Below are 26,625 nucleotides of genomic sequence, written 5' to 3'. Positions count from 1 at the left end.
GGTTTTAGCACTCAAATGCTGATTGGAAGTAATTTTCATGGAGCAATATAGGTGGGGTCCTCTCGTGCACTTCCACTGAAGGTGTGGAGTTGGCTGGCTGCCTGCAGCAGGTTCCAGGATGGCTCACACACTGAGGGGGTGGGGGTGCACGGGTTCTTGGATGTGGCATTGGAGATCTAGAGAAAGAGATGACCCGCAGTGAGGAAAGACATCACCTTGCCCTCCTCACCTTCCTGTCTCTCCTGCTGCAACTGGTGCTGTTCTGTCTGGCCTCAAGACGACCTATTCCTTGATGAGCAGTACCTCTAGCAAGCAGCCCATGACCAAGCACTCCCTTCTGATGATTTTTCCAAGAGGTGCAGCACGACATTTACTCTTTATAAATGAAGTCCTCAAGAGAATTACTGGAATAAATCTACCTCAAGTGCTGAAGCCTTGACATAATGTCCTAGGAAACCTCCTGGTGTTTCAGAGGACTTCCTCCCAGCTCCAGCAGCAATGATCATTAAATGATAAGTATCCCTTAAAGTAGTAATAAAAACAAAGTGCTGGAAAAACTCAGCAGGTCTGGCAGTATCTGTGGAGAGAGAATCAAGGTTACATTTCAGGTCCAATGACTTATTCAGAACTGAGTAAGTAGTGCTTGAAATCCACATCAACGTGTGTTCAATCCCAACAGCTGGTCATTGTTAGACGACATCATTAGTTGAAGTGCTGGTGACCAAAATGCTGTACAGCCTCCTTAATGAATGCTAGCGTTAAGTGGCAATCAGCTGTTTTAAGATCCTCAGGGCAGCTGTTCCTGACACTGGATTCAGCTCCTTTACCAGGATGGTGCACTAAATGTGAGCTAAACTGATGCTTCAGCTTAAAACCTTGTCATGACCGCCCCTTAAGTGTCTAAAGCGTTCAGCAAAAACTGACCCCACGTTTTTTAATGCAAAAAAAGGTTTATTTTCCCTTTCTTCTTTGGACGATGGCTGCTCATGGTGTACAATTTCATAGGCAGCTGTGGACCTGCTAGTATCTTGGTTGGCTATTCTGAGAGTTTGAGCCTGAACAACAAGCTAGTCAATCTTACACAATCCCCATCCAAACTGTAGATCAACCTGACTTAGATGTAGATGTACTGAAGGGTAAGGAGTTTGGGATTTTGACTCAGTGACGATAAAGAAATGTCAATATATTTCCAAGTCAGGATGGTCTGTGGCATGAAGGAGAACTTGGACGTGCTGGTGTTCCTATACGTCTGCTGCACTTGTCCATCTAGGTAGAGGTCACTGGTTTAGGACGTGCTGTTGAAGAAACCTTGGTGAGTTGTGGCAGTGCATCTAGTATATGGTAGACATTGCAGCCACTGTGTGGCAGCGTTAATTGGAGTGGATGTTTAAGGTGGTGGATGAAGTGCTGATCAGGTAGGCTGCTTTGTCCTGGATGTTGTTAAGCTTGAGTGTTTTTGGAACTGCATTCTTCTAGGCAGGTGAAGATTATTCCATCACACTCCTGACTGCTACCTTGTAGACGATAGAAAGGCTTTGGGGTATCGAAAGGTATCACTCGCTGTACAATACTTAGTCTCTGACCTGCTGTTGTATTCACAGCATTAATGTGTCCAGTCCAGTCAAGTTTCTGGTCAATGGTAATGCCAAGGTGATGTTGGTGATGGGTATTTGATGATGGTAATGCCATTGAATGACAGGTGGAGATGGTTAGACTCTCTTGTTGGAGATCATCATTGGCATTTAAGTGGCAAAAAACATTTGTGCCACACACAACCAAGCTTGGATGTTGTCCAGGTCTTGGTGCATGCAGGAATAGTTCATTATCTGAGGAATTATGAATGATACTGAACACTGTGCAATAATCAGTATTGATATTATGTTGGAAGGAAGGTCATTAATGAAGCAGCCACTGCCCTATGGAACTCCTACAGCGATGTCCTAGGGCTGGATGATTGGTCTCCAATGACCACTACCATCTTTGTGCTAGGTATGTATGACTCCAACCAGCGGAACGGTTTCTCCTGATCCCCACTGACTTCAATTTTACAAGGGCTGCTTGGTGTCACACTCAGGTAAATGTTGCCTTGATGTCAAGGATAGTCAGTCTCACCTCACCTCTGAAACTGAGCTCTTTTGTTGAGTTTTGGACTAAGGCTGTAATGGTTTAGGACATGCTGTTGGAGAAGCCTTGGTGAGTTGTGGCAGTGCATTTAGTATATGGTAGACATTGCAGCCACTGTGTGGCAGTGTTAACTGGAGCAGATGTTTAAGGGGTGGATGACGTGCTGACCGGGTAGGCTGCTTTGTCCTGGATGTTGTTAAGCTTGAGTGTTTTTGGAACTGCACTCTTCTAGGCAGGTGAGTGGTCCTCACAAAACCCAAACTGAGAATAGGTAAGTGCAACTTGATAACACTACCAATGACATCTACCACTTCTGATGATTGAAAATATGTTAATGAGATGGTAATTGGATTTGTCCTGCTTTTTGTGGACAAAACATACCTGAGCAATTCTTCACATTGTCAGGTATTTTAGCTGTCCTGGGACAGCTTGGCTGGGGGGCACAAGCCTTCAGCACAAAAAGCCAGGAAGTTGTTGGGGCTCAAAGCGTTTGCTGCATCCAATGTCCTCGACCATTTCTTGATATCACATGGAGTGAATCAAATTGGCTGAAGACTGGTTCTGTGATGGTGGGACCTCAGGAGGCCGCTGAGATAGATCATCCACTCATCCCCACTGACTGATTAATATTGCAAATACTTCAGCCTCATCCTTTGCACTTAAACTTCCAGGCTCCAACATTGAGGATGGGGATATTCGTGGAGCCTCCTCCTCCTCCCGGTAATTTATAATTGTCCACCAACATTCATGACGTGTCAGGACTGCAGAGCTTCAATCTGATAGGTTGATTGTGTGATTGTTTAGCTCTGTCTATAGCATGATGTTTCCACAGTTTAGCATGTAATCCTGAGTTCAAGCTTCATCAGGTTGGCTCCTCAATTTCAGATATTCTTGATGGTAATGGACAGACAGGTTACAGATTATGGAGGGATACCACACCTCTCAGATACGCAGTTGTGAGCTGTCAGATTCAGAATCTCTCATAGGGCACAGTGATAGTGTCACACAACACAATGAAGAGTGTCCTCAGTGGAAAGAGGGGACTTCTGTCTCCTCAAGGAGTATGGGGCAGTCACTCCTAAGAATACTGTCATTGACAGATGCATCTGTGCCAGGTTGATGGTAAGGATAAGGTCAAGTAGGTTATTCCCTCTAGGTCCACTCACCCCCTGCCAGTCTGGCAGTTATATCCCTCAGGACTCAGCCAGTGCAGTCTCTGGTGGTGCAACCAAGCAACTTTTGCAGTGAAATTGGAGTCCACCACGCAGAATATGTTGAAATTCACCTTGTTATCTTCAGTGCTTCCTCCCAAGTGTTTAGCATGCAGAAGTACTGATTCATTAACCTGATACCACAAGACTTCATGTCAATGTTGAGGACACCCAGGGCAACTACCTCCTGACTGTATTCCACTCTGCCATCACCTCTTGTGGGATTATTCTGCCAGTGGAACAGGACATACCCAGGGATACAGGGATAGTGATGGAGGACTCGCTAATTAGGACTATGTCAGGCTGTTACTTGCCTAGCCTGTAGGACAGCTCTCCCAATTTTGGTGCACATTCCCAGATGTAAGTGAGGAACACTTTGGAGGGGCAACTGGGCTATTTGTGCCTCTGTCAAGTCAGAATCTGATGCTTAAGGTAATGCTGGGTGGTCTGTCAATTTTATTATTACCTTTTTGCAGTGATTTGATACAACTGAATGGCTTGCTGGGCCATTTCAGAGGACAGTTTCGAGTCAACCATATTGCTGTGCATCTGGAATCATATACAGGGCAACATGGGTACCGACGGCAGTTTTTCATTGGTGGATTGGGCAGATAGGTGGCAGATGAAGTTCAACGCAAAGAAGTGTGAGGTGATGAATTTTGGTAGGAAGAACATGGCCAGGCAATATAAAGTAAATGGTGAAATTTTGAAGGGGTTGCAGGAGCAGAGAGATCTGGGTGTATATGTGCATAGATCATTGAAGGTGGCAGGATAGGTGGAGAGGGCAGTTAATAAAGCATATCATTTCCTGGGCTTTATTAATAGGGGCATAGACTACAAGAGCAAGGAAGTTATGCTGAATTTATGTAAGATACTCATTAGGCCGCAGCTGGTATATTGTGTACAGTTCTGGGTGCCACATTATAGGAAGGATGTGTACACATTGGAGAAAGTGCAGAAGAGGTTTACAAGAATGATTCCAGGGATGAGAAACTTCAGATATGAGGAAAGATTGGAGAGGTTGGGACTGTTCTCTTCGGAGAGGAGGCGGCTAAGGGGAGATTTGATAGAGATGTTCAAAATGATGAGGTGGGCTGGACAGAGTAGATAGGGAGAAGCTGTTCCTGCTTGTAAAGCAGGAGGCATGCACTGCAGGAATTCACCAAGGCTCCTTCGACAGCACCTTCCAAACCCATGACCACTACCATCTAGATGGTCACGGGCAGCAGATGGGAACACCTGTCATGAAGCTATTAATGTATATATTTTGAAAATATTTTTCGATTAAGATAGAGGTTTAGCCTGCTGGTGTGTCTTAACTGGATTAAAATCAATTAGGCTGGGTGCTTTGATATGTGCTAGTTTGAGATATGTAAGAGAGAGAGCATGCATTTACATTTTTTGAATAGAGCATTCAAGAGGACTTGACACCTATCTGGCAGATACCAAGTCATATGTTTATATTACTAATAAAAGTGGTACTATGAAAGGGGTTTCACTGTTAAAAGGTGAAGTTCAAAGTGGCTGGTGAAACAATGAGAATTTGAATTCAATCAGTGACAGTAGGTATAACTTCAGCAGTTTTCGGGTGTGCAGAGCAGAGGCAATGTGAGATCAAAAGGCAACTGTAAGCCTCCAACTGGCTCCACAGTGAAAAGAACCTCATTTTGAAATCGTAAGGTAAAAATGCTTTGCCTGGTGTTTGGTTAAGTCTATGGGTTGCTGTTGCCTTAACGGAGATTAGTTTGGGAATTTGTTAAAAGTTATGATAATAGTAATTTGTAGCCATGTGCTTATATATTTTAACCTGTGTAAAATTAATAAAATGTTTCAATTAATGTAAAACCTGGAGAACTGGTGGTCTGATTCCTGAATTTAGAGTCGCATCTCAAACGTAACATTTAAAATGATAGGTTATGACAATTGTTTAAAGTTTCCCTTTAGGAATTTTAAATAACTCCGTTTTACCAACTGCATCGATCATAACAACACCACCATCTGCAAGTTCCCCTCCAAGCCACTCACCATCCTGACTTGGAAATATATCGCCGTTCCTTCAGTGTTGCTGGGTCAAAATCCTGGAACACCCTCCCTAACAGCACTGTGGGTGCATCTACGCCACATGGACTGCAGTGGTTCAAGAAGGCAGCTCACCACCACCTTCTCAAGAGCAACTAGGGATGGGCAATAAATGCTGGCCCAGCCAGCGAAGCCCACATCCCGTGAATATTAAAAAAAAGGATCAAGAACGAGAGGGCACAGATTTAAAGTGATTTGCAAAAGAAGCAAATGTGACATGAGAAAAAACAAATGGTTCGGGCCTGAAATGCACTGACTGGAAGTGCAGTGGAGGCTGGTTCAATCGAGGCTTTCAAGAGGGCATTCGACGATTATTTGAATTGAAATGATGTGCAGGGGTACGGGGGAAAAGGCAGGGAAATGGCACTAGGTCATAATGCTCATTTGGAGAGCTGGTGCAGACACGATGGGCCGAATGGCCTCCTTCTGTGCTGTTAAAATACTGTGATTCTTCCCTAAAGCACATTAGTGAACCAGTTATGAGAATCTGGGAGCTTCATGGTCATCGTTGCTGATCCTAGCTTTTTATTCTAGATTTATTTTATTGACCGAATTCAAACTCACAAACAGTATGTTGGGATTTGAGCTCATGTCCTAGATTACTAGTGCCATACCACCATACCCATTATTACATGTATATGTTTGATGCTCTTATTAGGTCAATACATTGATAAATTTGAATGACGTCTTTTCCTGTGTAGATGTTTCCAGTGTAGTACAGCAAAATAAGGTCAAAGCACATATGAATTACATTAAACATGCAAAGCAATCTTATGGTAGGATGCCATTATGCAGATTATTTTCCACAGTTAAAGTTTATTTGCTCTGGCATGGTTTAAGTTTCTAAACTCATTAGTGTTCAGAACTTATCAGTGATGAATGAAAAATTGCAAAATAAAAAGTAAAAATAAAATGTTCCTCAGTTATTTCTTGTTGAATTGCACGAATTAAAACATAGATGACAAACATTTGCTGAAATTTACGTAGAATTTAAACTTCTTGGTTAAGAAATTGAAGGTATTTCTTGCGAGCTTCAAATTCATCAGCTGGGCGATAGTACGGTGTCCAAACTGGTTCTCCAACGAACAGCCTCATCGTTTTCACATAATTCTGCAACATAAAAATTATAGTTACCACATAACATGCTGCTGTAGGCTACAGATCTGCTTTCAACTACATGGCTAGGATCTTATTTAGTTTGATAACTTTCCTTTGCTACACAAAGGTGGGGTCCCTATAGTAGTACTCAGAGGACACGATTCTGGGTGCTCACAGAGGCGTCAACCCTGGTCAGGCCAACACAAAAACACTGAAGTACAATATCGGAGAAAAGACAACTTGACTAACTTCATAATCCCTGGTCAAGTTAAAGAGAAAAAAAGCACTTAATTTAATAAGTCCACAGACAGTTTCATTTGGAAGAAAAAAAGTAATATTACCATTTCTGCCTAAAATACATTTTAACATCTTGTGTATCTGTTGCTTTTTGGAAAAAGAAAACATCAAATTCATCAATTTTATGAAAAAAACAACAGGAATAGAAAGTTTTAAAAAGAACTTGGGAAGGAAGCAGCTAAACACTATTCATTTCAGACTACATGAACAATGATCTGACGAGATGCTGAACACCAGAGGGACACAGCAGTTTGTACAAAGCCAGCAATACACATGGCATGTGGAGGAACTTGTGTTTTCATTCAGTAATCACTGTACACAAACAGGCACAGAATCTACAGCTACACAGAAACAGAACCCTGGAAACAGCTTCAAAAGGAAAATGCTTGAACTCTAAAATTAGAAACAGAAAATGCTGGAAATACGTAGCAGATCAGGCAGCATCTGTGGGGAGAATCGGAGTTAATGGGCAGCATTTTCTCATTGGTGAGCGGGGGCGGGGCCCGCTTGCCAACACACAAAATGACCCGTGGTGACGTCGGGCGTGCGCCCCAACGTCACAGCGCATCATTTAGATTGTCAGTTCGGCGGGCGCGCAGCGGAATCAGCTGCCCGCCCACTGAACTGTCAAAGGCCTATTAAGGCCTGTTAAAAACTAATTAAAACAATTAACTGAGCTGCCTGTCCAACCTTAAGGTTGGGGGGCAGGCGAAGAGCCCAGGCAGCCTTTGCATATTTCATGGAACCTCATCCACGGGCAGGATGAGGTATCATGAAGTGCTTAAAAAAATCAGCAAAATTTTTTCCAAAATTTCATTAACATGTTCCAGCTCCTGTGACGCTGCCGCATGAGGGGACATGTTTCAAAAGATTAAAAATCCTTTAGTTAAAAGTTTAACACTGAAACAAATCTCCCTGGCAGGGAGATCTCTGCGCTCTTTCGCGTGCATGCCCGAAAGAACGCAGGGAACCAATCTGGGAAAACCCCCCGCCTGCACAGGGAGCACACAGCGCTTCCATGTGAGTGTCAGGATGGGGAGGCCTTAATTGGCCTGCCCACGTAAAATGGCGGCGTGGACCCAATCGGGGGTGCCGATCAGGTTCGCGCCCACTCCTGCCGGCCCCCGCACAACCCCCGCCCCCGATGGGCGGAAATTTCTGGCCAATGTTTCAGAACTGGCAAATGTTAGATGTAAACGGATTTTAAGAAAGTAGAGAAAAGGGGCAGGGAGGAGGGGAGGAAAGAACAAAGGGGAAAGTCTGTGAGAGAAGGCAGGGCATGTTAAATGGCAAAATGGATGATGGTGCAAGGCAAAATGGGGTGATAATGGGGCAAGTGCCAAAAGATGGATCTAGAGGAGGTGTAAATGAGAACAGCAGAAGCATTACAATCAGCTGCCATCCAAAATGGTGGGCAATAGTTATGATCTGAAACTGTTAAACCCAGAAGGTTGTAAAGTGCCTAATTGAAAGATGAGATGCTGTTCCTTGGACTTCCATTGAGCTTCACTGTCACAACGTAGGAGGTCAAAGACAGAGTGTGGCAGAGAATTAAAGTGACAGGCAACTGGAAATTTGGAGCCATGCTTGCGGACTGTACGAAGGTGTCCTGCAAAGTAGTCAGCCAATCTGCATTTGGTCTCCGCAATTTAAAGGAGACTACATACAACATGAACAACAACTTGTATTTATATAGCGTAATGAATTGACCCAAAGTGCTTCACAAGAGACATAATAAAACAAAATATGACACCAAGCCATGTAAGGAGCTATTAGATCAAAAACTTGGTCAAAGAGGTGGTTTTAATGCGAATCTTAAAGGAAGAAAGCGAGGTAGAAAGGCAAAGAGGATTAGGAGGGAGCAATTAAAATTGGTGATACGCAAGAGGGCAGAATTGGAGGAGTGCAGATATCTCAGAGAGTTGTGTGGCTGAAGGGGATTACAAATATAGAGAAGGGACAAGACCATGGAGTGATTTGAAGACAACAATGAGAATTTTAAAATCAAGCCAGTGCCCAAGGTCAGAAAGTGGAGGGGCAATGGATGAATGGGACATGGTGCGAGTTAGGACATGGCCAGCAGAGTTTTAGGTTACATCAAGGTTATGGAGCAGCAAATATTAAATTGAAAGTATAACAAATAAATCACCTTTCACCTGGAAGGAGTGTTTGGGACCCTATATGGTGGGAAGGCAGGAGGTAAAAGGGCAAGTATTGAAAATGATTTGCTATTCCCATTTAGACCTCTTCTAGACTCATCCCTTTTCTTTACATGTCCCATTCCCCTTCCTTTTTGCCTTGCACCATCATCCCCTGTGCCATTCACTCTCTCCTGCTTTCCGGGATGGAAGGATGGGATACCCCGCAAATCCCATTTTCTCGGTTTCTGTACTTGCTTAAGACCCGTTTCATCCAAACTGAAAAAGACAGAGATGAAAACTCATCAACCTAAAACGATAACTTTTTTCTCTCTTCACAGTTCCTGTCTGACCTGTTGCGTATTTCTAGCATTTTGTTCCTATTTCAAAGCAGCTTAATACTTTTAACCTTTTAAAGCGAGAGCTCACTACTTGCCAACACGACAAACATTTACCAGTTATTGTGCAAGACAAAAACTCAATCAGAATACACAAGATATTTTGAATTATTTGCCTAACCAGAACAAGACTTTATTTCCTACATACACACTAGGGGATGGAGATTTAAGGTTTTTGACAAGAGACGCAGGTTGGGGCTGGAATGTGAAGAAGGACTTTTCTTACGCAGCAAGTAGTAATGATCTGGAACTTACTTCCTACGAGGGTGGTGGAGGCAGAGATGATCAGTGATTTTGAAAGGAAATTGGGTGGGCACTTTAGGGAGATAAAATTGCACGGCTACGGGGATAGAGAGTGGGAATACGACTGGGCTACTTTATAGAGAGCTGCCATGGACTTGATGGGCTGAATGGCCTCTTTCTCTGCCATAATGACTCTATGACATAGCCTAGTAACAGTCAAAAGCTGTCTAATGGACCTGCAACAAACCATAAAAAATACAAAGTGCAATAAGGCATTCTCTTGAGTGCACACAGATACTAACTTGCTATGTTAAAAAAAAAACACATTTCCCATCTCCCCACCTACAATGGCTGTAGCTATTAGAAGATGCAGAGGACCAGTGCTATCACCCAGTGCGCTTAACAGTCTTACATAGTGACATGAGTCAATTCAAGGTCCATCATCAATCTGCAGGCATGGAAATTGTTTGGAGAATACTGAGATGTGTGTTCAATTTGCCCTTTGCCCCCCAAATATTTTTCTTTAAATCCTCTGTATCTCAAACAATTTACAGGGTTACGCAAGTCTTCATTTCTGCCACTGACGCCTACTTAAAAGAATCTTTTTGTAGCTACATTATTCTAGTCTCAATTAAAGTAGATTGTGCTTCAGATCCAGATAGAGTAGTATAGTCTCGATGCAATATTCAGCTACAACATTGCATGCCCACAATATTCAGCCTGCACCTAGAGCGCAATTAGGTTAAATTTAGCTGCTGAAATATTGAAGTTTTTCACAAAAATCTGAGGATTTTGCCTCAAATTTCTTAACTTCTTCAAATATTATAACATTCTATCAGGCTGTCAGTATGGTTTCCATTGGGTTATTCATTTATTCCTAAATTCAATAAAAATGTCAGACAATAACTATGTTAAGTATGAACAATTTTCCAAAAATAGCATGTCTGGTACTTTTTTAATATATAAAACGAGAGAGATAATAATTGCTTCTTTGATAAGTTGTCCTAACTGCATCTCCTGTGACTGGCAGCTTTAATTTACCCTAATTCCCCTTTCAAAGAGGGAGTACGGGTGCAGTTGTGGGACTAGTCTCTGGATGATACCAAGAACGACAAACTAGAGTCACAAAGAGGCATTCAAGGTATTGTGACTATTTCCACTGCATCAATGTTTTGGTTAGGCATTGAAAAAAAATTTTGAAGGCTTTTGAACAGAGTGATTTGGCAAAGTGGAAATTTTTTATAAAGAGAGTTATTAGAACATGTAATGCTCTGCCGTAGCAATTAACTGTAGCCGACATTATTTCACCTTTGAAGGGAAGAATAAACATTTGAAGTAGAGATGGACTAAGAGATATGGGCGAGAGAGCAAGGCAGCAAGATTAGGTTTGAACTGTTCTAAAAAACCAGCACCAACATGATGGAACGAATGATCTCTTTCTATGGTACAAGAGCTCAATGGTTCATTGTCAGCATTTACATTATGAATCTACGCCCAGGGTTTTCTTCATTATACTCAAACAGGATTAATCAAACACCATGAAAGTAACAAGATCTACAGGTGGCAATTGAAATGGCCCAAGAGATTCTACTTGGGGTAATCAGCAATCCGAGCCCAAATTGCACCCCAAATTGTGCTCGTTTCAAAAAGTGATTTTGCCTCCTTCAATTTTCCACTCAAACTCAGTCGTGTAATCGGCAAATGCAAAATTTGCTGTGAAAGAGTGCAACACTTGAGTCAGCTTTTTAAAACATAATATTTTTTTTTAATTACTTCAAAAAAATTTGCTATATATCTAAGAGCAATAATTTGGTGCAATTTAATCAAGACAGCAGAAAATGGGTTTAACACAGAAAATAACTATTTTTAACAACAGTGTCAAGCCACCTCCTGTGTGTGACCCGTTTTAAATTAGTGAAGATGACTAAACAAAATAAACAGAATCGTTCCTCAGTTATATTGAAGCATAGTAGTCAATCTTCGTGCATTTTCAAAAAAACAATAAATTCAGAAACTTTTTACATGTTCCTATTAGTGTCTTTAGGCAAACAGCGTAATTAGCAGAAACTCCCAGTGGTAATTAATTCATTTGGGAGGATGGGCTGTGGCAGGGAGCAGGTGGCCAGTTTTGTGCACCAGGCCTGCTCCCAATGCTATTCTTTTTAAACTAAAGCAAAAGATCCACAGAAACTTTATTTACACTGCATAGCTTGTGCTAAACATTCCTCAGTCTTATGTGCCAGTTACACCGGTTTCAGGTGAATTATGCCAAAGTAAGCAGTACAATCAAGCAGAAATTCTACCCAGGGTATGAAACAGTCCCTAATAATAGGTTATTTTATAAGAACATGAAAAATAGAAGTAGATCCTCGAGCCTGCTCCAACATTTAAGATCATGGCAGATCCTTGAACTCAACTCCACTTGCTGCCCAATCCCCATACCTCTTGATTCCCCTAAAGTCCAAACATTTATTGATCTCAGCCTTGAATGTACTCAGTGATTGAGTATCCACAACTTTCTAGGGTGGAGAATCGAATGATTCACAATTTTTTCCTCATCTCAGTCCTAAATGGCTAACTCCTTATCCTGAAACTATTTCGAGACTCTCCAGCCAGGGAAACAGCCTTGCAACATTTACACTGTCAAGCTCTCTAAGAACTGTGCCATTCAGATCACCTGTTATTATTCTAATCACCTCTTCTTCATCTCAGTATCCACTTTTCTCCTTAAATATTGATGAAGCACATTAGGAGAATTTTCTATATTAATGGTATTATATAATGCAACAACCTTTGATCCGGAAGCAGTAGAGTAAGGAAAATGTGCAATTTCTTTAAATATTGTTTTTAAGAATGTTTGAAAATGACTTTTAAGAGTTTGTATCAATCGTAAAGGGACCAATTGTAATTTTCTCAAATAAGAAGAAATACTGGTCATCATGTGACCTGACAACCCTTGGCCTGGGAGCAGTACCAATGGGAAGGAAGTCAAGAAAGAAATTGTGTAGATTGCAGGCGCAAAAGGGTACACAGGCAAAGGAACTGGAGGTTGAAGACAATCAGTACACAGATGCAGACACAAAAAAAAAGCAGGAAGAGGAACACAGAGAATTCTCATGAGGAGAAGAAGCAAATCACTCTCAAGAAGAGGTCAGCTTTTGTGTTTGGCAGAAAAGGAGACAGATGCTCTTGGAGGTACTGTCCAAGCTGGCTAAACAGGTTTTCTTTTATTCATTCAAGGGATGTAGGCTTCGCTGACTAGGCCAGCATTTTGCCCATCCCTAATTGTCCTTGAGAAGCTAGTGGTGAGCTGCCTTCTTGAACCACTGCAATCCATGTGATGTAAGTACACCCACTGCTTTTAGGGAGGGAGTTACAGGATTGTGACCCAGCAACAGTAAAGGAATGGTGACATATTTCCAGGTCAGGATGGTGAGTGACTTGGAGGTGAACTTCCAGGTGTTGTTATTCCCATGTATCGCTGCCCTTGTCCTTCTCGGTGGTAGTGGTCGTGGGTTTGGAAAGTGCTGTCTAAGGAGCCTTGGTGAGTTTCTGCAGTGCTTCTTGTAGATGGTACATACTGCTGCTACTGTGCATCGATGGTGGAGGGAGTGAATGTTTGTTGAAGGGGTGCCTCAAGAGGGCTGCTTTTTCCTGGATGGTATCAAACTTCTTGAGTGTTGTAGGAGCTGCACTCATCTAGGCAAATGGGAAGTATCACACTCCTGGCTTGTGTCTTGTAGATTGTGGACAAGCTTTGCGGAGTCAGGAGGTGAGTTACTCACCGCAGGATTCCTAGCCTCTGACCTGATCTTGCAGTGACAGTATTTATATGGCTAGTCCAGTTCAGTTTCTGGTCAGGATGTTGATAGTGGGGGATTCAGCAATGGTAATGCCATTGAATATCAAGGGGCGATGGTTAGATTCTCTCTTGTTGGAGATGGTCATTGCCTGACACTTGTGTGGCGTGAGTGTTACTTGCCACTTGTCTGCCCAAGTCTGGATATTGTCCAGGTCTTGCTGCTTTTAGACATGGACTGCTTCAGTATCTGAGGAGTCGTGAATTGTGCTGAACATTGTGCAATCATCAGCGAACATCCCCACTTCTGACCTTATGATGGAGGGAAGGTCATTGATGAAGCAGCTGAAGATGGTTGAGCCTAGGACACCACCCTGGGCAAATCCTGCAGTGATGTCCTAGCGCTGAGATGATTGACCTCCAACAACCACAACCATCTTTTCTTTGTGCTAGGTATGACTCCAACCAGCAGAGAGTTTTCCCCCGATTCCCATTGACTTCAGTTTTGATAGGGCCCCTTGATGCCACACTCAGTCAAATGTAGCCTTGATGTCAAGGGCAATCCACTTTCACCTTAGCTCTGGAGTTCAGCTCTTTTGTCCATGTTTGAACCAATGCTGTAATGAGGTCAGGAGCTAAGTGCCCCTGGAGGAACCCAAACTGAGCATCAGTGAGCAGGTTATAGCTAAGCAAGTGTCTAAATCCTGGAGAGGTGTATGAACAGCTCAGAGATACTAAAGAACTGGGTGTTTTCCCAGAAGTGGCTCAACTGTGAACTGGGTTGTTATTGACTGGTTGGTCGAAAAGGAACTCTGGAAAGCTACACCATCAGGACTGTCATAACCAAAAGGAGAGAGGATTTGTAGAAGTGTGCCTTGCTGATGATAATTGTACCTGAGAAACTTGAGAGTGAAAGCTGTTGTCGGATAGGATTCTTGACCTACCCTGCGTGAATAAAGAACAACATATCATGGAACTGCGTAGCTATGTAATGCCATATTTGTATGGCATGTGATGTGGTTGTGTAAGACATATCTTTTTGTCATATCAGCTATTTAAAGTAAAATTTACCTTTCTCTTTGAGGTATCCTTTGCCTGATAATTAATATATAATTTGCATTGATGCCAATTCACGTTAGTGCGACAAAAAGTGGAATCTTGTTGGTAATCTCTTCATTTACTGGTCATTCGGAAAATCTAATTCTTTTTCTTTACAACTCCCCCATGGGGATTGTAACAAAATATGGAAAGCGTTGTCTTTGTAAAATGAGTTACTCTCCCATTCCTACTCCTCCTCACCTCAGTGAGCTTGAGGGCAGCTAAGCTATACAGACCAGAAATATCAAATGTAATCTCTGATCTAGACAGATGGCTGATCTCACCATGCACAGTGATGCGGTCTTTTACAATGCACATTAGCACCCCGTAACTGGAGATGTAGCTTAGGAAGATGAGGAATTTAACTGAAGACTCCCATCTCTTATCATTTCTGGTGACCCATGCTGAAGATGTGTTTAAGGACGTTGGGGGAGATTGGCCTGTCTCAATCAAATAGTCTACTGACATTCAGTCAAGGATTACACACGAAGACTGACCAAAGTGAGGTATCAGCGGGGTACCAGCCCTTACGTAGCCCATACTGCAACAAGGAGAAACCACCTTCAGGCATGGAAAAGAGAAAACTGGTGAGCAGGAGAAAGAAAAAAAAACGAAAGCAATCTATCTGACACTCTATTCAACTATGTTCCGTTCAATCAGTGAGTTCTTAAGAGCAAAGAGTACCATTTAACAACAGAGTAATATCTGGATCAACTTGCAATCATCAATGGAAAGGAGTCTGAGCAGCCAGTCATTGTCTGAATGGCTGATGTCTGAGAACACCTTAACTCTCCTACCATTTATCTTGTTGGTGCAAACAATGTAGGAGAGAGACCTGAATGCATAATACAGGACAACAGAGATTCCATGTCCTTTTTTAATGCCTGCCAGCCAGTAGTCATGCATACTGTGAAATGAACATTTCTCAATTGCATTACTGACCTGCAGCTCCTTCCTACATACTAAATAACACATGCAGATATTGGTGTTAGTAGCAAATATCTAAATAAAAACTTTGAAGACTGATATGGAGAAAGGCCAGCCCTCCATGCTATGTATTCCAAAGCTCGTCAAGTTGGTTTTTGTGCTTTCGAGCAACTGCCACCGTCAACAGCATCAACGTTACCAATTTGAACTCTGCAGCGATGGATAAACTCAATTGGCGCTGTCTATCAGAACTTACATTCTCATCCAGCGTGAATCGATGATAGATGCCTGCAGGAAGTGTTATCATGTCCCCTTTCTTCATGGCAATTCGGATCCATTTGTCATCTTTATCTCGCACATCGAAGTATCCACTCCCGTCGAGGATGTAGCGAATCTCTTCGTCCAAGTGAATGTGCTCCTGGAAAAACGACCTAATCTGAAAAGAAAGTTCGCAGTTTATGTCAAAAATGATACTGTGCGACGATTTAAGGGTTACAATTTTTTAATTCACTTTATTCATTTATGAGTGTTTTAAAAACTCCCACGATTAGTGTCTGCTCAGCAAGGAGAACGAGACAATCTGAATCGGTACTATTCTACAATCGGCTGGAAGGAGGCAGCCTGCTGTGCAGTAGGACAGTGGCCCAGGGGAGTGGTCCATGTTCTTCCTCCCCTACAAGATGGTTGGTTTGCTGCACAGCAGTGGAGAAGTCAACCTAACGAACCGTTCAGGATTCACTGAGAAGAGGTCAGCTCAAATGTCAGTGAGCCTGTGATTCAAGCTATAATTATATTTTCGCCATGTTTTGTGAGGCGCATTGACGTGCAGACAGCAGTTGCCAGGCTGAAACATCTGACTTCTCTATGCTAGGCAGGGCCATCATTTTGTTTTAATTATTTTCTTTCAAAATGCAGACACCACATTTTGATGTGCTAAAATACTCTTTTCGATTTAGTACAGCAATAACTCATTCTGGAGGGAGAACATCTTTTTACTTCAAGGATAGAGCACAGTACTGAAAGGTTTAACCAATCAATCAATCACCAACAGCAGCAACTAACTGCTGCAACATTCAGATCATACAGCACCATGCTGCCTCCTGCTGACCACCCTATCAAACAGCAATCTTTACTTCCACGATAGTCTCAATTTCCAAAATTAGGGTATTTTACAAAATAGGACTTTCATTTTTATAACATTTTACTGGTAATTGGCATACAATCAGTTACTCTGGTGTGGTATCTATTACACAGGCACTGTGGCACCACTTTTCTGCACAACAAGAGCCCATTAAGCACCGATGAGATGAATGGTCCACTATTCTATTTTAGATACTAGCATTTGAGGGGCAAATACTGGCCGGGTCATCAAGAAAGCACCCTGTGCTTCTTCCAATAATACTCTTTTACGTCCACTTGAGCAGATGGACGTGATTCAACATTATCACCCTAAAGATTTGTGCAACACTCTCTCAGCACTGCATTGCAGTGTCAGTCTAGAAGATTGTGTGTTCAATTCTGTAGCAGGGCTAAACCCCTGTGCTTCTAATTTAAAGATTAAAGCACTATCAATTGAGCTAATCTGACATGTAAAGAAAGACTAACATTTACATAACGCCTTTTGCAACCTCAGAACATCCCAAAGTGCTTCATAGCCAATGAAGTACTTTTGAACTATATTCGCAGCAGACAATCTGTGCACAGCAAGCTCCCACAAACAGTGTGGTAATGACCAGATAATGTTTTGTTTTAAGGTGGTTGAAGGATAATGATTGGCAGGGGCACTGGGGAGAGGTCTCCTGCTCCTCTTTGAAACAGTGTCATAGGATCCATATGTCAAGCTGAGATGGCAGACGGGTTTTTGGTTTAACAACTCATCTGAAAGACTACACCTCCGACACTGCAGCACTCTCTCGATACTGCACTGGAATATCAGCCCACGGTCTGTGTTCAAGTCTCGCAAGTGAGACTTCAACCCATAACCTTCTGACTCGGGGATGAGAGCGCAACCACTGAGCCACAGCAAACATATACCCTTCAGAAATGGGCTAACAACTTATTTATACAAAAAAAGACTGTCATGCAAACCATAAAGTAAATAGTTACTTTTTCCTCATAATTCGGCATTGTATCTTTGTGTATATTTACTATATCCATCCAGGAATAATTCCTCTCTTTGCGAATCTTCTGCAGCTCCGGATCGTTCTCATATTTATCAGCATCCAACTGCACAGCAAGAACACAGAATGTGTCATACAATGACAAACTACAGCAGGGCAATCAGTATTTTTAAAAATACTCAAAATTCATTGGAACAACAACAGGAATAATAAATGATGGCCAAATTCTATTTGATGAAACCTTTTTGACCTGGGGAGATTTTAAGATTTTCTTTGATGCGCTGAAATATCAATGATACTACAAACTTTGCAGATTATTAACCAAACTACAAGCACGAGGTCTAGAAGAATATGATATAGAGTCTCGCTAATAATGCTAATCGATACAAGTTATCCACATGATTAGTCAGCATAAACTAACTACATCCTGATTCATTCCAAAGACAGAATCCTTCTTAAATATACTCTACCCAGATCTCCTGTCATTTTTTAATCCAAGTTTCTTCTTTCACTTTTTTTATCTTCCTTTTTCAATTATTTTAGCCTTCTTTACTTTTTAAAGTGCGCTTGCTTTTGATCGCCAAGCAGGAAGTCATGCAGAAATGCTACACAACTTGCGCTGGCCTTTTAAAATGACATTAATTGGCTAGGGAGTGTTTATATAGATGGAGAAAGTTCTGCGACCGAAGCATATTGTAGTGTCGTAGTTGGCAGGGGAACAAAGATAATCTTCTTGAGATTACATCCTTAGAACTAAACAGTTTTTAATACGTTTCTCCAGGGTTGCTTTTCCGATTTTGCTTACACTGCTTATGTTTTCAGCTGTGCAATTGTGGTATAACCTATTACAGCCTGGTTTGACACATTTGCTTTCCAGGAAATTTTTGCCACTTTTAAAAAAAATGTTTAATCTTTTTGTGTCTGTAGTAATGTCTGTTTCTTGTGTGTTGCAACTCTGCTATTACCAGTCATTGGCATGTTGGTTGGAATAGGGACTATGTTGAATGTAGGAGGTCAGCGTACATGATTCTTTCCGCCAGAGTTTATTCGTCTTAACAGTTCATTGTTTCTTATTCTTTCACGGGATGTGGGAGTCAGTGGCAAGGCCAGCATTTGTTTCCCATTCCTAAATTGCCCTGGTAAGCAATTAAGAGTCAGCCAAATTGATGTGAGCATGTAGGCCAGACCAGGTAAGGATGGCAAATTTCGTCCTAAAGGGCATTATTAGTGACCCAGATGAGTTTTTACGACAACTGATGATTGCTTCATTGTCACCATTGCTGAGAATAGCTTTGAATTCCAGGTTTTATTAATTTAATTTAAATTTTACCAGCTGTCGTGGTAGGATTTGAATCCATGGCATTAGCCTGGGCCTCTGGATTACCAGTTCAGTGATATTACCACTACGCCATCGTCTTCTCAGTTCCCTGCAGCCACATTGTGAATTTTGTGCTCACAAGAACGAAGGAACTGGAGCATGATGATAGTAGATTGCTACCCAAGAGGAGATCCTCTAATTTATTTACAGGGTCTACAGACTAACAAGTCCTGAGGAAGTGCCTCTTCTGTAGAAGTCACTCATTTTTAGGACTTCGTGAAGTCTCATGGTATCACATCAAATATGGGCAAGGAAGCCTCCTGCTGATTACCACCTCCCACATTCCATTAGATTAATGAATCAGTACTGATTAATGCTGAACGTCACTTGGAGGAAACACTTGAGGGTAGCAAGGACACAGAATGTACTCTGTGTGGGGGACTTCAATATCCATCACCAAGAGTGGCTCAGTAGCACCACAACTGACCAAGCTCTGAAGCACACAACTGCCACACTGGGACACCAGCAGGTGGTGAGAGAACCAACACAAGGGAACAATCTATTTGAATTTATCCTCATCAATCTATCTGAGGTAGAAGCATCTGTCCATGATGATACTGGTACAAGTGGCCACTGCACAGTCCTTACGGAAATAAAGTCTCATCTTCACACCAAGGACACCCTCCATTGTGGCATGTGGTACTATCATCATGTCATATGGGGTAGATGCAGAACAGATCTAGCATCTTAAAACTGGACATCCATGAGGCACTGTGGGCCATCAGCAGCTACATAGCTAAATAGCACAATCTGTACCCTCATGACCCAGCATATCCCTCTCTCCTCCATGAAGCCAGATGACCAGCCCTGGTTCGATGAGGTGTGTAGCAGGGAAGACCTGAAGCAATCCCAGATTTAATTGAAAATTAGGTGTCAACCTGGCGAAACATTAGGCATGCTGAACAGTGGACGAAGTATGCTATACTCAGAGCTAAGGCATCCCACAACTGATGGCACGAAGATAGACAGCACTGTAAACAGTTTAAATGAAAGCACAAAAGTATAAAGAGATATTAATAAGTTAAGTGAATGGGCAAAACTGTTGACTTCAATGCAGGCAAATGTGAGCTCATCCACTTCGGACGTAGAAAGGGCAGGAATAAAAGGAACTGAAGGCAAATGACAGGCCTGGTTAGATATGATTTTTTTCTATGATTTGTTTTTGAAATTGGCTAAGCAGCAGAAGACAGGAGACTAAAGATAATGGGCAGTTACTCTAACTGACAGGGTGTGATTAGTGGCCGTGTTGAGGCCTCAACTATTCAATATGCATTAGCGACTTAGATGATGGGATAGAATGGCACACATTCAAATTTGCCAATGACAGTGTAGATGGAGGCATAACAATACAAAGATATATTAATATATGATGTGAACGGGCAAAACTGTGGCAAATGGATTTCAATGTAGGCAATCGTCAGGTCATCCAATTTGGACCCAAATGGTGAAAAACTAGAAACCGTGGAAGTCCCAAAGAAACTTTGGGGTTCAGGTACAGAGATCATTAAAATGTCATGAACAGATACAAAAAAAGAATTAATAAACTAATAGAATGCCTGCCTTTCTATCTAGAGTGGGGATGTACAAGCTTTTTGTGCGAGGGGCCAAATTTCAATTTTTTTCTCAATCACGATGCCAGTGACACTTTGACTGGCGGGCAGAGGGTGTGTGGTTGTGGGGGGTGCTGCTGAAAGACGGGTTGGGAGGGGTGGGGGAGAGAATAGGTCCTCTCTCTAACCCCCTCTCCCTCACCACTTTTTTCACGGTGGTGGCCATTTTCCGGATTGTTCCATCCCTGGTTCCCAATCCCTGTCCCAGTCATTAAACTGGTCCCAGCAGCACAGACACAGTCCCCGTGCCCACTCTCCACTTTTAAATATTGGTGTTGGGAAAAGCTGGTGGGAAAATCCATGAATCCTCAGAGGAATTCAAACTTTAAGGTAAAAGCATGGTACCTTCCATTTCTCAACGGGATTACCATGGCAGTTGGCAGGCCGGATACAAACCTTAGGCAGGCTGGAGTATGGCCCATATGTTGGATAACCCTGGAATAGAATACATAGGAATACATAGGGGTTGAAGTGAGAAATTGTTCCCACTCAAGAGAACTACAAGGACTAGAGGGCACAGATTCAAAGTAATTGGCAAAAGGAGTAAATGTGATGTGAGGAAAGCATTTTTCACCCAGAAGATGGTTGGAGTCTGGAACAAACTTCCTGAAAGGGTAGTGGAGGCAGGTTCGATCGAGGTATTCAAAAGGGAATTGGGTTGCTACCTGAAAGGTTATAGGGATAAGGCAGGAGAGTGGGACTAAGTGGAAAGCTCTTTCAGAGAGCCAGTGCATACTTGATGGGCCGAATGGCCTCCTTCTGTACTGTAAAGATGCTGTGATACTGTGAAGTCATGCTTCAGACATACAAATCCCTGCTTAGACCATACCTGGAGCAGTTCTGAGCACCACACCTTAGGAAAGATAAGCCTTGGAGAGAGGTGCAGAGCAGATTTAGTAGAATGATTCTTGGAATCCAAGGGTTAAATTACAAGAAGAGCTTGTACGAAAATCGGGTTGTATAGCCTGGAATTTAGAAAGGTAAGGACTGCTTTGATCAAAGTTTACAAAATATTAAGGGGAACGGGTAGGGTAGATTGAGAGAAACTCTTTCTGCTGGTCAGGAAGTCTAGGATTAGGTGGTTATACATTACTGGAGCTATACTACAGATCCCCTAATTGTGGGAGGAAAACTATAGACAGATTTATGAAATGAAGAATGAAGTTGTTGTTCTAGGAGATTTTAATTACCTGCTCTTTGATTGGGAGAGGGAGTGAATAAACAAAGTAATGGAATTCTAACAAATGCGAAGGACTCCTTCCTCAAGAAGAACTTTTATACACTTACAACAGGATAGACATTGCTAGATCTAGTTATGAGAATTAAATAGATCAGGTAGATGAGTTAATTGTGGGTGAGCACCTTGGGTATAGTGACCATAATATGACAACGTTTAAGATCCAACCACATAGGCAAAAAGTTAATGCAAAAACAAGGGCACCAGATTGGAATGGGGAAGATTTTAGAAAGATCAAGAGTGAGTGGGCTGGAATGAGGTGAAGAGAGGAATTGGTACATGGAGATTAACAATGGGATTTTTTTTGTGTGTACAAAGGGAGATTGCAAAGGCACAGAATAATAAATTGTTACCATTTAATAAAAAAATTTCAGACTGCCATGGATAGAGATTGAAAACAAACTAAAATTGAAGAGGAGGGGACATGTAATATCTGTGTTTGATTGAAAAATAAAGAGAACAAGGAAATAGGAAACAGTAAGAGAATGGGACAGAATAGATAGAAGTAGACTGTTTCCAGTGATTGATGGATCTCCCAAAAAGGGGCCATGGATATATTAAATACAAGACATCTAGGACTCAGTAGGATAATATCTCCAGGAGATACATTCTGCAATCTGAACCTCCAGTGTATTATCAGAAAGTGAAGCAGAGACCATGTCAACATTTAAGAACAGACTTGAATGTGCATTTGAAGGAAAAGGGAATAAAAAATATGAGAACAAAACATACACATAGAATTAGGACCAAAGTTTGTGTGAAGGATAAATACCTAAAATACCTGTATACTTTGGCTGGGTCAAACTCAGGAGATCAACCAAAGATATGACAACAGGTTCCAAATTTAAGCTGTGAAACCCAGCACTCCCTCATCATGACCTCTCTCAATCCTTCCATGTTGTCAACTTGCTTGTACACCTCCAGCCAAGGGTGAACTGAAATTTCCTCCATTAAAATGTTAGGGATAAAAATCTCATTGTCTTATGCCCCTGTCACAAACTCCTTTCTCCAACCATGGACTGCAGCTCCCACCCTAAACTTCATCTCAGGCAGAACAAAACTGTTCTGAGTTGAGCTCCCGAACCCATAGCCTCCCATTACAAGGATCCACTGTCCACTGTCTCCGTCATTTCCACAGTCCATCTGCTAATGCAACCCTCATATATGCTTTATTACTTGCAGAAATAGCTATTCACCTGGATGCTATCCCATCTTCGATCCTCCATAAATTTGAGCTCAGCCAAAACTCTGCTGCCTGTACCGCACAAAGTGCCAATTCCTCATGTGCTTGCTGATCTACTTTGGCTCTTGGTCTAACAGTACCTCGATCCTAAAACTCTCATTCTCATGTTCAAAATCGTAGAATGTTACAGTACAGAAGGAGGCCAATCAGCCCATCATGTCTAAACGAGCTCTCTGCAAAAGCTGCTCCGCTAGTCTCAATCCCCTGCCCCTTCCCTGTAGCCATGCAAATCTTTTCTCTTCAGATAATTATCCAATTATTTTTTGAAAGTCACAAGTGAATCTGCTTTCACCACACTCTCAGACAGTGCATGCCAGATCCTAACCACACTCTGCACAATTTCCACATGTCACCTTTGGTTCTTTTGCTATTAAATTTAAATACCTGTCCTCCGGTTCTCGATCCTTCCACCAATGAAACAGCTTCTTTCAATCTACTCCAGATCCCTCATGATTTTAAACATCTCTTTCAAATCTTCTCTCAACCTTCTCTTCTCTAAGGAGAACAGTTCAGCTTCTCCAATCTATATACGTAATTGAAGCCCCTGATTCCTGGAATTATTCTTGTAAATATTTTTTGCACCCTCTGTTCTATTATCTGAAATGAGTTAGGAACTATATTGTTATGCACATGTATGTATATGTATACATGTATTTATTATGTGTATGCATGCATAATGCACAAGTAAGCATATATGTAGTACACTGAGGGGCTGGAAACTGGATTAAACCCCTTGGGCTATACTGTCAACATGTAATGAATTTTTAAAATATTAACTGTAATTACAAATGTAGTGAATAACAGTATTGGAGCAAACTAATTTGGTTTGTACCTTATGCAATGTCAACTTTTAATGGTCATGAAATGTACTGTTATAAATTTTATGAAGAAAGTATATGTTTGGGAATAAAAAATCAGTATACAGTATAGCAGTTTGCACTGCTGTTTTATATTGGTGTTTGGAAATAATAGGCATTTATCCCGGGAACCTTCAGCACTTTTGTTAATCCCCGGGACCGCATGGCTTCCAGATTGTAGAAGTTTATTGAGAGGGGCAAAAAAGGTGCAATCACTCAACCTCCAGACATGCAGAAAGTTCAGTGGAGTTGAGGTGTGATATGTTAATGACAGTCTACCTACCGTTTGGTAATTTTTGTACCCCTGCTGGCTAACTTGCTGAAAAACTTGGGAGCAACGACTGGCTAAAAAGCATAATTATATATATATATAAAAAAAAACACATGACCCCATTTATGGCAGCCGGGAGTGCAATTCCAGATTTGGAGTCAAGTAAGATTGCACCGAAAGACAGAAAGAAGGAAGCTGAGGAGTGAGAACATTTGAGCAGCGAACAGCCCGCCCTGGGCTGAAGTTGCTGGCCTCACCTTCCAGTATAAGATGCCGAATTGCTCCAGCTCCTTCCGAGTCACCGCTTGGTTGGGCTGCCGCTGGTGAGGCTGCCGCTGGTCACCAGCCGACCCGTCCATGTACCAGGCTTCCATGCCGAAGGCTGGCACTTCACCGGCCTCTCTGTTTCGACAAGAATAGTTTGTAAATAGTGTCCCCCCGGCTGCAATGAATTAGACAGATCACAAACTCTGCAAAGTGACTAGTGGAAGGGAGGGAGGGCTTGGAAATTTGAACCTGTAGTGAAACGTCTTCTTGTGAAATTTGACTGTAGTTCATTGTGGGTTAATGAAAAACCCCATTGATGTTTGTTTGTTTCAACTCACGCAGTTATTTTTTTTCCAAAAAGTACTCGGGCTTCCTGTCCTTGGAGAAATACTTTATTACAATTGCTCGCCAGATAAAACTTTTTAAAGTTAACGATTGTTTGCTGTCTGGTTAATGAGTACTCGGAGTTAGTTTTATTTTAAAGAAGTGTGTACATTAGTGCTTCCCAAACCTTTTCCAGGTATGAACACATGGACAGTGTGAGACCCCCCCCTCCCCGGGGGCTGGTTAGCTTCAGCTCCCGAGCAGGGGAGGGGAGGAGAGTTCCGAGTGGTGGCAATGCTTCAAACTGCAGTTAACTTTGGGGTATTTTTTTTAAATTAAACAAGCCCTTACCTTTTTCACAGGCTTTCTTTTTGCAGCAAGAATCAGGCCTCAAAAGATCTGTTAGGCCGCGCCCACCGAATCTGAGGATTTAAAGGGACCTCGAAGCTGCTAGTATTCGCTCCACGGCAGCTGTTGCTACGTCGCAGCTCAGGACCCCCCCCCGCCCACCCAAACCTCCTGCGGGCAGGGCGGGGCGGGGTCACCACCACCACCCACAGTTTTGGGAAGCCCTGTGTGAGCTGTTAGTGAAAACAGCGATTCTGTGATGATAAAAACAAAAAGCTAAAAGCTACTGCGGATGCTGGAAATCCAAAACAAAATAAAAACAGAATTACCTGGAAAAACTCAGCAAGTCTGGCAGCATTCTGTGATGAACTGGAAAACTCTTGATGGTTTTGCAGGGCTTCTAACTACTATAGAAAGAAAGACCTGTATTTGTATAGCGCCTTTCACAACCACTGGACGTCCCTAAATGCTTTATGGTCAACTAAGTACTTTTGGAGCATAGTCACTGTTGTAATGTAGAAAATGCAGCAGACAATTCGTACACAGCAAGCTCCCACAAACAGCAATGTGATCAAAACCAGATAATGACCCAAATCTTCCAATGTCCAGAGCAGCAAAATCAGGACTTAAGTGTGTGTGGTGCGTCGGGGCCCTGTAGAAGCTCCGGTGCATGCACATGTGCTGAAATTGCCCAGGAAGTTTAAACTTCTGATGGGCTGATTTGAACTGCCCAGGACCCTCTGTGAAAATCTCCGACATTGAACTCAGGGTCAGAGGCTGGGGCCAGATACCCTAGATTTACCTGGATACTTACCCTGGAAATATTATGCTGGTTAATATTTGGTCTAACTCTGTGATTAGCCGGCATAACTGAACTGAACACTACAATCAGTGTCCCCCCACTCACTCATCCACCCATCCATTCACTAACCCACATTCATTCATTAAAAGACTTGAGACCTTTAAAAACATACCTGAGTACAGCAGTTAGTGATATAAAAAGGGGCACGTCCTCTCCTTCAATTAACACTCCTACACTCACTGGATTTACCCTGGAGAGGCTGTGCTGATGTATTTCGACTTCACCTGGGATCGGATATCCTGGCTGAAAATGGGCAGTTCTGTTGAGGTGCAGAATATTTTGTGGGCAGCAATGATGACTTCAGTATTCCCACTGAGCTGAAGACATTGGTCATTCTGATTTTGTAATGTTGCTTGAGGGATAAATATTGGCTAGGACACCAAGGATAACTCCTCTGATCTCCTTCAAAATGGTGCCTTGGGATCTTTTACATCTCCCTGAGAGGACAGACAGGGTCTTAGGTTAGCGTCTCATCCAAAAAACAGTGCAGTGCTTCCTCAACTCCTGGACTGGAACTTAAACCCACAACCATCTAACTGAAAGATAGGAATGCTACCAACTGAACCACAATGGACACTCATACAATCTTTCAAATAAATCATTCTGTTGTATCAAGACATTGAACTATGTTTGGAGCATGTTCCTCTTACCATTAAAGGTTGTCAGCTTTGGTGGGAGGCATTCTGGAGGCTTGAT

General features: G+C 42.2%; 1 protein-coding gene across 1 annotated transcript; it reads right to left on the bottom strand.

The window, feature by feature from the left end:
- Positions 1–5,916: 5,916 nt before the first annotated feature.
- adi1 (acireductone dioxygenase 1) lies at positions 5,917–24,735 on the bottom strand. The gene is made up of 5 exons (XM_078541696.1): positions 24,386–24,735; positions 17,519–17,638; positions 15,669–15,848; positions 6,398–6,524; positions 5,917–5,973 (listed from the first exon to the last, which is right to left on the bottom strand). The coding sequence occupies exons 1-4, from the start codon at positions 24,500–24,502 to the stop codon at positions 6,405–6,407; spliced, it is 537 nt and encodes a 178-aa protein (XP_078397822.1). The 5' UTR covers positions 24,503–24,735; the 3' UTR covers positions 5,917–5,973; positions 6,398–6,404.
- Positions 24,736–26,625: the final 1,890 nt, after the last annotated feature.

Source organism: Cetorhinus maximus, chromosome 5 (assembly GCF_964194155.1).
Source record: "Cetorhinus maximus chromosome 5, sCetMax3.hap1.1, whole genome shotgun sequence".
Classification (NCBI taxonomy): Eukaryota; Metazoa; Chordata; class Chondrichthyes; order Lamniformes; family Cetorhinidae; genus Cetorhinus; species Cetorhinus maximus.
The sequence above is the reverse complement of the archived record's forward strand: the minus strand, read 5'-3'. Positions and strand labels throughout refer to the sequence as shown.

Coding starts and splice junctions, on each gene's coding strand:
- adi1 (XM_078541696.1), bottom strand. CDS start 24,502: ATGGAAGCCTGGTACATGGACGGGTCGGCTGGTGACCAGCGGCAGCCT. Junction 17,639..24,385: donor TCGGCATCTTATACTGGAAG/GTGAGGCCAGCA, acceptor CTTGCTGTGCAG/TTGGATGCTGATAAATATGA. Junction 6,525..15,668: donor GATTCACGCTGGATGAGAAT/GTAAGTTCTGAT, acceptor TTTATGTTGCAG/AATTATGTGAAAACGATGAG.